The following is a 13,942-nucleotide window of genomic DNA, read 5'->3' as shown; positions in this document are numbered from 1 at the left end:
AAAAAATAATATTTATTTTATATAAAACCAAAATAAATAAATAAAATGAAAAAGAAAAAGGACATTAGATAAGGATAAGGTATGGGTAGCAAGCATTGTGGAATGGAACCCAAGTCGGATAGTGTATATGCAATATCTGAGGAGGAGTAGCTGAGTCAGGCTCAGGCTCAGGCTCAGGCTCAGGCTAATATATAATTGACCAAAAAAGGGGCGGTGGCCCATGCTATGCATGCATTCACTCCAAGATGGTTTGTTTTAAATAAAATGGGTCCTTCGGGGATTCGTCTTCTAGTTCTAGCGCTGACGTTTCGTCATGATCAACGTTCAGACGAGGAATATCTGGATCTGGAAATATCCTCACTTTATCCGCACATTGTTTAGACTTTAGAGCAAAAGGATTATATCAGTTTCGGTTACATTTTTTTTTTCTATTTGGTTTATTGTCGACGATGGTTTCGAGGATATCTTCCACTTTTCAATTAGTTTTGATCTCTGTTTGTCCATTATAAGAAGCCAATATTCGCATTTCCTGCTACACCTTTCTTTTTGGGTACTAGCGATACGTGTTTTCCATCGCCCAAACAATTGGATTGTGTTCCCAAAGAAAGAAAAGGTCAAACCTATATTGTGGGCCGATATTTGTAAGGAAAGGCCCATGAGGCCCGTCAGATCATTACGAATGATCAAGAAAAATGAAAAATGATACTTGCAATCGTAAGTGTGTAAGTGCCGTGCAGTCATTTTAAAAAAAATTAATAAATATAGAATCTATATGAAAAGAAATTAATTTTTTAATAGTAGACTTCACTCTTTTTCAAATTCAAAGTGGCTATACGGCGTTTGCACATTCCACGACTATATGTAGCATTACTCTTAGAAAAATTATTCTCATCAATCACTATTCACCACGCCACACCTTATAAAAATACTCCCACACTATATGAAAAATACTTCCACACCCTATGAAAAAAAAAAAATTAATGTCATATATAGAGTGTGTGATGTGAACAGTTGTTAATTTGTAACAAAACTCAAGTTATTAATGTACACCAAATAAGTTAAAAAATATAGCTATCCTAATGTTTCTATATCACACTTTGTTAAGGGTCGTAATTTAATTTAAAAGATAAATTTAAAAATTTAAATCTTACGTCTTATCATGAATTATGAGAACAACTCATAAGCTAAAAGCTGGCCACCGTCGGTAGGTCACAAGTCACATGGGGTGGCATGAAAGATTGTTACATGATACTCAACAAATCAAGGTTCACTCTAAATATAATCACTGTCATTATATACAATCAAAGAAAATTAGCTTAAACGTAAAAGTGGCCACCAGGTGAAGATGGCCTCGATAGGTTTCAGTGTTAAATCTTCCTTACAGTATTTATATATTGATGTAATCAAACATAATACGTTAGATGTTTTTTAATAGTAAGAAAAAGACTTTATTCCACATTAATTTCTGATTTTTACCTTTTAAAAAGATTTATTTCTAAACTAAACTTTTTTTAAAAAATAATTTGCAGTACAAGATTGTAGGGTTGACACTTGACAATCGAACCTGTCATTTTAGTTTCAGTACAAAATGGAAACCGAACCAACCAAAGTTTGGTATTGTATAAAACCGAACAAACTGACCGGCCAATTGAGAGAAAACCAGCCGAAACGGTTCCAATCGGTTCTGATTGGTTCGGCGTTTTTCAAATCCGTTTTGCAAACACAAATACAAACTCAGAAAACGACCAAAACAATTACATGATCGCCAGTTGGTAACGGAAGCAACAAATATGTAAAACTTTAAAAATATATTACATATTCAATGATTTATATTGTAGAATTTAATAATAAACATATGTAGAAGGCTGGAAGTAAACTTAGCAGACTCAAAAATCAAAATCATACTAACTGAGAGAGACTAACCGAGAGAGAAAGAGAGATTGGACGCGAGATACATAGATGACATCGGGATGAGATTGATCTCACTGGCGGTGTGAAGGATAAGAGAGGTTGTGCGGCACTACAGTTGCCGACTAGTGTGTGAGAGAGTAGAGAGAAGTTAGAGAGAATTGGGATAGAGAAGAGGGAGTGGAGGATTGGGGTTATTAAAACCTAACTCAAAATAATGACGTTTGGTGTATTAAACCAAAAATGTAGTTTCATATTAAATTTTTTGTCTAGACCGTAGGTGTAAAATGATGTCATTTAACTCATTTAAGTGAAACGGTATTGTTTTACGTAATATATATAATATTATATGGACCAATTTGGTGATTTGAATTTGGTTCAAGTCCCGCTTGATTCAAGTCAGGACCAAACCGTTGATGTTAGTTTCTACTATTTTTTATCGACAATCGACTGGTTCTTCATCAGATTCAACTGGTTCTAATCAGTGACAATCGGTCCCGTCAGTTTCTATACAGTCCTATTAGATCGTGCAAATCACGCTCCCTTTAAAAAAAATAAATCAATCTAAAATCTACAAAAAATATATATATTTAATAATACATATTACTTTTAAGAAAAAATTATACACCTAAAATTATATCTAACGCTACTCCTTTCAAAATATAGGCAGCCTTTTATCTAGAGTGATGTATATCGAGGGCCACATGCTTGGAAAGAAAAAAATGTTGATACACTTCTAAAACATTAATGTTACCGCAACCAGCTTCATGCTCGGTCGAGACCCGAGCATTGAATATTTGGACAAAGAAAAGATCATCCATGGACCATAGCTAGCCATGGCGTTATTATGTATTTGAGCATTTGCAGCTGTCGCTATGCAAAATTAGTCGAAAATGGTAGAGAGATTCTTCTCGGTGAGGCAAGTAGAGCTCCTCAACCACAGCCACTACGACCCAATTATGCTTCTCTCCGGCCCTCCTTCCTGGTACGTAATTTCTCTCCATCTCTCTCTCTCTCTCTCTCTCTCTCTCTATTATTCTGGCTTCGAACTTCATATGATAAGTTGTGAATTTGCAGCGGAAAGACCTCGTTGCTATTCCAGTTCGCATTCAACTCCGCGGTAGGTAGCAGCCATGAAGTGGTGTTCATATGCAACCGGCGCAAGCTAGAAAGCAAACCTCCCTATCTCTCTCAGGTATGCTCTCACACACATTTCCTTCCTATTACATTTCAAGAATGCCCTTTGTACCGTATATTATTCTCTCTAAGGTAACGCGCCGCTCGCTTTTTCTTCCGTTAAAATTCCAGGGAATCGATCCATCCTCGGACACCTTTCAGCGTATACAAATGAAGTATGTAAAACCTTTTGAAAACAGCGAAGAACAATGATGATTATGTTATTAAAATCATGATAGTGTTATTTAATTCTCTCTAGAATCTAATATTTGTTGAAGATATGTGGAAGAAGATGAAGGAATTAAAAATTACTTTGCCGCATTCCACCTGCATGAGACAATTCCTGCAGCAGTTGTTATCGACGATTTTGGAGACTTCTTCGAGGAAAGGTATCTTTTTATTCAATTAGATTTACATTTTAGTTACCATAGATGAACTGTTGTTTCTGAATTAATATAGCCTTTGATGGGCTGTGTTTCCTTAAGTATAGACGTGTGAGTATGATTACGTCTGGGTCAAATAATCTCGAGTGAGTGGTAGTCTACAACACTGCTGCTCCAACATATTATATCAATGCATAACATTCCATTTTCAATTTTATGTATTTCCTCTTCCCTGACATTGTCCTTAAATTCTCGAAGGAGCTGCCAGGAGAAATATAATAATCCTCGTGGAAGAGACTTGGCGATGGTTCGGACTCTAGCTTTATGTCACAATGCAATTGCTCATGCAAAGTGAGTGACAAGGTGACCATTTCTGTTAAGTTGCTTTACCTAAATTTATTTTATGTGAGATGGTAACAAGACTTGCTTCTTGTATGGTAGTAAGACGGGTCCTTGCAAGCTTCTCTTGTCCGACACACACCATGGAGACTCTCCAAGGTTGCTCTTTATCTATAAAAGATGGATTCCAGCCATTTTCACAATTAAAGGTTTGATTTATATAACAATCATTTTTGGTCGTGAAAGCTGATTGTCCTTGATTATCTATGCACTTTTCAGTGTTTCCTGCTAAACCTCATTGTATATTTACGTGATTGTATTTGGGATTTCGTGCTGCAGGTGATGGCTTGGGATCGTTTGTTCTGAAAAGCAACAGTAGTTCGGTAACTGGCAGCTCTGTGAGGATGAGAACTGCAAAGTACTCCATAGCTCTGCAGCATCTGACATTGGAGGGGATCACTGAAGAGAGTGAACAGTAATGTTGTTTCTAGATTGTCTATGGAAATAGAATCCTAATATTACTCTGCTGAATGAACTGAAGTATGCGATTATACCATGTTGCTATCAGTTCCGAGCTTTTCTTTCACAATTTAAGTTATAGTCCTGGATAAACACTTGAAAACTTTAGAATGTTTTCTTCCAGAAATGACATGAATTTCAGTGTTTCAAATTTGCTAATAGGTTGATTGGGTATCCTTGGAGTAAAAATTTAGGAATCAGGTCCACATAACATCTGAAATCAATTTCTTTGTTGGCTTTTCCGTTGAAACATTGTTACTAGCTAGGCCATGGACCGTTTCTCATATCTCATACAATTTTTTTTTTTTTTTTTGTGCATCTGATTCTGGGTATTATCAAGAGCATATACTTTGGTTCTCTCACAAGTGAAATTGTCTTTGGACCATTGTAGTCGAACTAATATTGATCAATCAGGAGACCTGGACGTGTGTTCCTCTGAAGGTCATGTAGCTGAAATTCGCTCTGCCGAATCGGTCGTATGCCACCGCAGTTGTTTTGTTTGGAGGACATTAGGAAGACTCTAGTCTTGGTATGGATCTACACGTGGTTTTGTGGGTGTCACGGGAAGCAAGGCGCCTTGCCGTCTAGATTTTATGTGTGAATCTGTGATATTAGGATCAACACACAGAGTTTGTGAATTTTGGGTACTCTAGAAATATATGGATTTTGCCATCTACTTGACGAGATGAGGCATAAGGCTTTTTGTAACAATCTAAGGCTCAAATCACAATTACCCATACTACCTTCCTATAGTCTTAAAATCTCAACATCTTTGTCAGGCAACTCCCATCATAGGTGGCATGGTTCAAACCCCTTTGATACCATTTGCAACAATCCTAAAAAGGTCCAAACTAGGGTTTTGCAAAAATTCGAAAATCTGACTCTGCACCATCGAATTTGGAGCTGGAGTTTTTGTTTTTGTTTTTCTAGTCGAAGTCGGAGTTGGAGCTATTTTCTGAGCAATTTCAACTCCGACTTATACCTCCAACTCTAATATTAATATACATAGGTTATAAAAATATGTATTATTCATATATCGATCATATATACTCATATAAAAAAGTCTAGAACTTGTATAGTTAAATTCAATACTATATTAGTATATGTTAGTTATTATGGAATAATATACTTATAATATAATATAAATAAACTAATAGTCTAGTATAGGTAAACATCATAGCATTACTATCATACATAGTCAAATATATTTGACTACCTAATAGTGAGTAATATGTAATAGTCTAGTATAAAGTTAAGGACTGGACTCTGTTAGAGCCACTGAGACTTTCTCCCGAGAGTCCTACCGATAAGTGTATTTTGCACTTTTTTATTTTGTTTTTTTTATTTTCCCAAAGCATTTTTAAATCACTTTAAATATTTAAAAAAAATCACAAACTCATAAAAAAATACTCCCTTAACCATTAAGTTAAAAAAAAAACATTAAAAAGACATCGGTAGAAACTCTTGGGGAGAATGTCTCGGTGGCCCAAGCATTTTCCTAAAGTTCATAAGATGTAATACTATAATATATAACATGCAATTAGATGGTTGTATAATCCTTTTATTGTTTTTAGTTGATTTAGGAGTTTGAGACTCTAATACGAAGGATAGTATATCAATGATAACCAAAAAGGCCTATTATATATTTAAAAGGTAATGCTAGATAGAGTCTTAAAAAATGCAAGTTTCACGTGCTCCCTTTAAAAAAAACAGAGTCCACTATTTTTTTTCATATAATTCTCAGATTTAATTACTTTTTTTAAAGTATGCAGAACTTACATATTTTATGACTAGAAATATCATTTATCATATTTTCTTTTAAACTTCTTTTTTTTCAAGTTTGCATAGCATATGAAATATTTTTTGGTTATATTTTTTTGTTTTTGCATATCTAAAAGTTGTTTTTTTAATGTTTTTAGTAAAATTCAAACTTGGAAGCCCAAAATATATGATCTAATAATATATAAAGTCTTGTTTAAAATTGGGTTAAATATGGAGCCTAGCACAAGTTTAAGAATGTGAGCAAAAAATTGGGGAAAAAAAGTCCAAATGCGATTCCGTAACGACTCCGATCCGTTTTAACAGATCATGAGGAAGATCGAATTCTGGATAAGTTAGAATCAGAATCAGAGTTCGGATTTAAACGCTGAAAGTTGGAGTTAAATTTCCTGATACCGACTACAACAAAGTCGATGCTCAACCGTAAGCCCAAGCCACTTTTGAATCCATATTCTAGAAGAATTAATCACAATTAAAACTTCTTGAAATCATTATAGAATGCCCCTTTAAAATTAAATCATTAAATTTGCTTTTGACAAGTATAAGAGATGTAAATAAATAAATAAAATAATCTAAGGCTTCGTTTGTTTTCAGAAAACATCTAATCTCAGCTCATCATTACAACTTTTTCAAATTTTCATACAAAATAAAATAAATAATTCAATTTTTTTAAATCTCAAAATAAAAATAATATTAAAAAATATATTCTAACAATATTTTAATTAATTTTTTAATTTTAATCTCAACTCATTTCATATTATCACATCCCATCTCTGAAAATAATCGAGCCTTAAATTGAACAAAGATATTAGTTCTGTTTGGTATAAGAAAAAGAGCCAGCATTGGATAACAGCATTGGATAATGGATGGTCTCGAAATTATTATATGAGACTGAAGTGTGAACGCCAAATACAAGAAGGCACTTTCAGGTGAGCGATCACATTCACAGCTGGAAGGGGGTATAACTGACAGTTAAATATCTGCACCCCACGCCTTTTTTTTTTTTTTAACTCAAATCTTTTGGAGCATGCTACTTTTTATGGTGCCAGATGCATCATGCATGACACCTCTCTCTCTCTCTCTCTCTCTCTCAATTCTCAGTCCACTCGGCATCACCCACCACAAGCCCCTTTTTTTCTCAGTCTTTTCATGCTCCCTAGGCACGTACACCGCATGATAAACACATTTTGTCACACGCTTTAGGCTGGCCAAAGACAAAATTATATCAGCAGTATCGCCTCTTCCAGCCCTTTCGGGATCAGAAACTCACAGCCAAATTCAAAAAATTAAAAGAAAAGACAAAAGTCTAATATTTTTATCATCTCAATCTTCATTTAAGTGATTAATTTATACATGCCACACCAAATTGGTATTATGATTAGATGCTAAAACACTGACGCCCAAAAACCAAAAGTGGTCACAAAATGATGCAACAAGAATCCAATAGCCATTGGAACCCAATGGAGTATAGTAATTCAAGTGTAACGCAAATCACAAGAACACTTTCAGGTATATCTACTAAAGTCAAGAGGAGTTTGGTCCTAATGCACTAATGCAGTGCAATAAAGCAAAAGGTAGAAAATATAAAGGGAATTGCAGGCTAATTTTAAGTTAAAAAGGAGCCATGATTCCAAACAAGTATTGTCCGATAAAGACGGCCAACTAAACCCCACAATCATCGAGACTGTAAAAGCGTAATAATGCAAAATGTCTCTGCATTATTATCTGTTCGAACAGTCATCCTCTGGGCTCAAACATTTTCTTGGATACCAGCATGCTCGCTATCAAACATCAGTTATGTACAGACCCCCATATGCTAAGATACCAAGAACTATGAAGATTTGAAAAAGGAGGCAAGAAGAAGCTTAAACAAATATAGAATGCAGCAATCACAGCCACAACACCACAATCACTTTGGAGTATTACCCCAATTGGATTGCAAACGATAGCCCTTCAAGCAAAAACATTCCCAATATTCCAAAGATATACAGAACACTGATGACGATTCAATATTTTTACTTACATTTCCTTCAAAAACTGTGCAGTTGGGTTAGCATGTGAACAAGCTCATCACTGGAAGGCCTGTCTGCAGGAGAGTCTGATAGGCATACAACAGCTATTTTCACTGCCATCAGCATCTCATCCTCCTCCCCTTCTTCCCCTAGAATACTCGTATCTAGTGCTTCTCGTGCCTCCCCCGCTTGTTGCAAATGTCGAAGCCACTGCCCCAAACTCCCCCCACTAGCAGGTTCCCTAAAGAATGGATCTGTAGGATTTCTACCCGTTAACAAGATACCCAATACCATCCCGAAACTGAAAACATCGCTCTTATCCGTATACCTGTTTGGAAAGAAAATATATATGCACCATCAACGGACAGCATATTTTGATACAAAACAAAACAACCTACATGGTAACGTTCAGTTGCAACCAAAATATAAGATTATGGATAACTAAAGGTCCTCAACCCCAAACGTAAGATTGCCAATGTAAAGAGAAAATAGTCGGTACAATTCAGAATGAGCAAACAAACCAAGAATGCCCCTAAAATACCACTTAATAGTTTTGAATTTTTACACGAACAACTGAAAGTGCAAGACAAGAAATTAAAAGCTCACTACGTGTTCAATTTCAAGTTTAACAAAAACAAGTTAAATTTCAATGTGGTTGTCGCAATCTATGTTGGTAATGTCAATAGCCAGAAGTCACAGTGAGAACACAACGAGAAAGGACTAACATAAAAACCGAGAACTTCTTCTAACTACGCAAAAATCACTGCTGCTCAAAACACCCTGCTACAAAGACAAGGATTTAAAATTTTGCAATTCTGAAAGTTCACATATAATACCTGCAATTTCGGAAACACTCTGGAGCACTGTAGCCAGAAGTTGCTCTATCCAAACTGGGCATGAGCTTAGCCAACCCACAATCCGCCAACCTGGGTTCAAACTCTGCATCCAAAATCACATTCGTAGGCTTCAAGTTATAGTGCAGAATCTGAGGATCACAATCAAAATGAAGATATTGAAGCCCCTTAACAACCCCAACCGCAATCCTAAGACGCACCTCCCACCCAAGCTGCAACTGATTATCCCTAACTCTATGCATTACATCATCAAGACTACCAGTAGGGACATAATCGTAAACCAAAGAAACCCCACCACCGGGTTCGCGAACATAAGCCCTTAGGCTCATCAAATTCCGGTGTCTCAAACTAGCAAGCGTTTCCAGCTCCTGCTGTATCTTTCTCTTCACGGACTTCTCTGGCGAACCGGACTGAAACGGCTCGAGCGTCTTTACCGCGATGATAAGCCCGTTGTCGAGCACGGTACGGTAGTATTTCCCATTTGGGCTCGACCCCAATAAATGGTTCTCATTGGCGAGAGCAGCTTGGAGCGTCTTGGGAGCGATTTTGGGGGAGAATATGACGGGGCCTTTCAGAAGTGGGGTCCGGTTGAGGTACCGGACGAAACTGCGGACTATGAGAGCGAAGAGAAAGGCACCGAGCAAACCTGTTAGTGCTCCCAATGCAATGCTGAGAAGAATTCTTCTGAGCCCGTTTTGGAATTTAGGTGGTGGAGGTTGAGAGGAGATGTGCCTAGTCGTTTTCTCTTGGCAGTACGCAGCGGTGTAGGGAAAGAAGAACGAGACCAGCAGCAAAATAAGAGTAAAGAGCTGCTTGTAGCAAAATAAGAGGGTGTATCTTCCTCCTTTCTCCATTTTTTTGTGCTAAGCCACAAATCTCAGAACCAAGACAGAGACAGAGAGCTTAAGCTTGTACGTAACAGATAAAAAGCCCCATTTTTTTTAATTAAAATCGCTTTTGAGCCACCCAGGAGCCTGAAAATGAAAATGGGAAAATAACAGAAGGCTCACAAAATTTCTTATGGGGCCTCTCCTCTAATCTAGTGGCATGGAAATCTCTGAGAAAAATGACTCCTTCAACCGCCGTCAGAGTAGCTTCAAAGTGCTCGAGACTGGCGCGTATATCAGATTAAAAAGAAAGGGAAAAAAGGAATTTTGACCGATAAATCTTCACAAGAAAAACGCAAAGAACAATTTCGTCATCGATTCCCAGCTTTCTTTTATTCTCTCTCAAACAAGAAAAACCGGCCTTTTACCAATCTGCCCCCATATCCCCATATGTGAATCTGCAAGTTTGCACTTCTTAAAATTGCCCTCCTCGTCCTCGCGAATACCATTAACATTCACCATCGAAGAGGTATGGTTGCTTTCTTAGCCCCATTCTCCAGATAGAAGACGCTAAAAATACTTTATTTTCCCCGTTGAAATTAATTAGCAAACCACAAAACAACACACAGGAATCCTTTTTGTTTGTTTTCTTCTTTTTTGCTGTTGAAATTTGCAAAAGCACAAAGACTCGGCAGATTCAAAGTCACAGGGACACAGGGTAAGTAGACCTAACAGAGCGACTTGTCATCTTCAGCAACCACCCCTACCACCTCCATTGTCCTTGGCCTTCAAAACCCGAATACCAAAAACTAAATAAAAAAGGCTCAACGAAAATTTGGCCTCTCTCTCTCTCTCTCTCTCTCTCTCTCTCTCTCTATCTCTGCGGTCTATGACTGACCAGTCTTCTCTGCAGACAAAACTGGGTTCCCGCCTTAAGGAGAGACACCGTACGACATGTAGGGTCCACTGCCACGTTGGAGGAAGCATTGCTGGCGTCGCTGTCACGAGGGGGGAGCGAAAGCGATAGACTTCGAGCTGTGTGCTGTGTGCTTAGAGGGGAAATGAAGGTGTGAGGATCCTGACCGTTGGTTCGGTACAGAATAAGACCAGGATCGTCAATTACTGGGAAGCCACAAGAATTTATGCGGTGTGGCCTTTTGGGCTTATAGAATTGCCACTGACTAATCGTGGGAAATTAACTAAAGTTTCTCGCTTTTTCTTTTTTTATTTCATCGAATAATTGCTTTACCATTCTCTTTTCTTGAGATTTTTCTAAAATTTAAAAATTAAGATTTTTCTTTTTCTTTTTCTTTCTAAAAATAATAAAAATACTATATACCATATCGATTTCCTCTTATATTATTATATTGCGGTAATATTATTCACAATCTTTAAATTTTTTATTTAAAAACAATCTTATTGCTTACAAGTTTGAGCAGTAAACATGTAAAAGTAGCTTTTTCCCTTCTATTTAAGAGCAATTCCCATTGGTTTGATCAAATTCATCTTCAAAATTTAGTCAATATCATACTTTTTTACATTTGCCTATTCCATTTAAACTCAATCCCTACATTGGATTATCCATTCACTCTTTATATAATAATAAAATATTATTAATTTAATAATTTTTTTATTTAATTTATTTTTATCACATTTTGTATCTCTACCAATTAAATGTTAATGATAATTATATTCTAATTAAATTAATATTAAAAAAATCATATTTTCAAAAGTCATTTAATACTAATAATAAAAAATATTTGATTAAACTTATTTAAAATTCTATCTAAATTTATTAATTACAAACCAAATAGTATTTTTGTTTAGAGTGAGAAACTAATATTTTAATATTTGTTTGGAGTGAGAAATTAGTATTTTAATGTTTGGTGAATCAATTGTGGTTCTCCATATTTGGCCAACCACTGTAGCAAAAGTCTAAATTATTTTAGATTTACCCAATTCAATGTGGAATGTTTTTTACATCAATTATGTAAATTTTAGCCAACCTCCTCATTTGGCCAAGCCAATGAGGATGTTCTAAGTGGACTTGAAAAGAGCGAATAAGGGGATAAAAAGTAAAGGCTCAATCCATAACAAGTAGACTATTTGATTCAGCTCACGAGTAGGCTCTTCTGGATGCTACCTGTATGAGAAAACGTATTGTAGAGGATGAGACTTGCCGACTTGAAGACCCATAGAGTAGTGTTAAACTCTTAAGTGTTTGTCTACATAATGGACGAAAAGTACCGAGAACCAACGATCCTCTGACATGAGAGGTATTAATGAAAATCAGAGAATCATGTCGAATTAATGGTACCACTACTTGAGCTACACGTCACATTAATGACACTGTCGTAGAGCTACACAATATTAAAGAACTCTGGCAAAATAAATAGTATGAAGAGTACAGACTCCATGGGACTAGATACGATCTGTTCCTTTATACTCGTGATATAAATAGCAAGTCTCATATACAAAAAACTCTTTTTGATTCCTAAATTTTTTTACTTATTTACAAATTTTTAAGAGAATTTACTGACTTTGTATCGGTAATTCTTTAGTTCTAAGGCCTCCCTCTCCTAATTGCATTATTTTCTATTTTTAGAGGTCCAAATTTTGAAGATCTAAGTTGTTAAAACCTGTCACAAATATGTCCTAAAGGCATATGAAATATAATGTTAACAAAACATATTATTTTTTGTGTAATTGTTATTTTTAAAAAAAATTTAAAGTACGAATATTTTTATTGTAGTTGATATGATAAACTTTTATATAAGTATTGCACTCGTTTTATTAATAAAAAAGAATTATAAAATTTAAATAAATAATTATATGCGACATAATTCAAAAGAACTAAAGTTTCTTTTAAAAAGTAAAAAGTAATTTAATGAGGGGAAAATAATATAAAGTCATAATATAAACAAACTCAAATGAGAAAATATATATGTCATAATTCTGATTAGAAAAAAAATACATAGCATAATTCAAAAAATTAAATAAAATGTATGATTCATAATTTTAGCAACGCAATCCTTTTATCTTTTCTGCGTGTCGTGTCTGGACCAAACACCCGTCGTGTCGTATTCTGTAGGGTATGGGAACGAGTGAAAGCCCAACACGTGTTCACGTGCGGGGCTTTTTCGAGGCCCACGGTCAGTTCTTCTCGTATCCTCTCTCTCTCTCTCTATATTTTTTTTCACCTTTTACAATGATTAATGATGTCGGGTCCCACACCCATTGCAGACCCCATAATGCACTAATTTCTAAGCACTAATTTATTTTCGAAATATTTTAATCATAAAAAAAATTTTATGCAAATAAATCTTCAAACTGTAATATTTAGGATTTGTTTATATTCTTAATTCATATCAATTTATCATTATAATTTTTTTAAAATTTTTACATAAAATATAATAAATAATTTAATTTTTTTAAATTTCAAATTAACTTTCTTAAATTTTTACACAAAATATAATAAATAATTCAATTTTTCTTTTACTATTCATAAATTATCTCAATCTATTTCAACTCATATCTAAATCTAAATCACACCTTAAGTAAGAGAAATGATACTAAATTGGGAGGTACGAACTTAAATAAAAAATTATTATTTAATAAAATTATTATTTTAATATTTTAAAAAATTAAATTATTTATAATATTTTATATAAAAATTTAATAATATTATTATTTTAATAACTCCACAATTTTTATAATGAAAACCCTCCATCCATATAACTCCACAATTCTCATTTCTTTTTCTTACCATTCTTTTTGTAAACGTTCCAAACGCCTAATCCTCTACGCAAACCACCACAATTTACCGGCTGGTTTATACAAAATCATCTATTTCATTTCATTTTATGATTTTTTTAAACTCACATAAAATATAATAAACAATTCAATTTTTTCAAATCTCAATAATAAAAATAATATTCTAATAATATTTTATTCAACTTTCAACAAAACATTTCATCTCATCTGCATGACCAAACTAGCCCTTCAATTTTGTAATTATATTCTCCATCAGTAGTTACTTCATAGGTTCAATGGAGCAGATACCCGTATGGGTTCTTCCCTTTGCAGCAAAAATACAACTGATAAGTGAGACGAGATACATGGGGTAGCTGTTGCTGAAATCTTTG

The 13,942-nt window shown here is 34.9% G+C and overlaps 2 protein-coding genes across 5 annotated transcripts; one reads left to right on the top strand and one right to left on the bottom strand.

The window, feature by feature from the left end:
• Positions 1-2,674: 2,674 nt before the first annotated feature.
• Positions 2,675-5,052, top strand: LOC108997358. Of its 3 annotated transcripts, none has more exons than XM_018973570.2 (8): positions 2,675-2,893; positions 2,986-3,103; positions 3,217-3,260; positions 3,363-3,473; positions 3,726-3,818; positions 3,909-4,015; positions 4,146-4,281; positions 4,717-5,052. In XM_018973570.2, the coding sequence occupies exons 1-8, from the start codon at positions 2,802-2,804 to the stop codon at positions 4,847-4,849; spliced, it is 834 nt and encodes a 277-aa protein (XP_018829115.2). In that variant the 5' UTR covers positions 2,675-2,801; the 3' UTR covers positions 4,850-5,052. The 3 variants fall into 3 exon arrangements, with proteins under 3 accessions (XP_018829115.2, XP_018829116.2, XP_035539904.1); XM_018973571.2 differs by having other exon boundaries at positions 4,740-4,848; XM_035684011.1 differs by lacking the exon at positions 4,717-5,052 and having other exon boundaries at positions 3,913-4,015; positions 4,146-4,276.
• A 2,866-nt stretch (positions 5,053-7,918) lies between these two features.
• Positions 7,919-10,701, bottom strand: LOC108997356 (inactive leucine-rich repeat receptor-like protein kinase CORYNE). 2 transcript variants are annotated; one of them, XM_035684010.1, is made up of 3 exons: positions 9,266-10,660; positions 8,953-9,055; positions 7,919-8,444 (listed from the first exon to the last, which is right to left on the bottom strand). In XM_035684010.1, the coding sequence occupies exons 1-3, from the start codon at positions 9,822-9,824 to the stop codon at positions 8,135-8,137; spliced, it is 972 nt and encodes a 323-aa protein (XP_035539903.1). In that variant the 5' UTR covers positions 9,825-10,660; the 3' UTR covers positions 7,919-8,134. The 2 variants fall into 2 exon arrangements, with proteins under 2 accessions (XP_035539903.1, XP_035539902.1); XM_035684009.1 differs by having other exon boundaries at positions 8,953-10,701.
• Between the last annotated feature and the right edge of the window lie 3,241 nt (positions 10,702-13,942).

Source organism: Juglans regia, chromosome 13, assembly GCF_001411555.2.
Source record: "Juglans regia cultivar Chandler chromosome 13, Walnut 2.0, whole genome shotgun sequence".
NCBI lineage: Eukaryota > Viridiplantae > Streptophyta > Magnoliopsida > Fagales > Juglandaceae > Juglans > Juglans regia.
The sequence above is the reverse complement of the archived record's forward strand: the minus strand, read 5'-3'. Positions and strand labels throughout refer to the sequence as shown.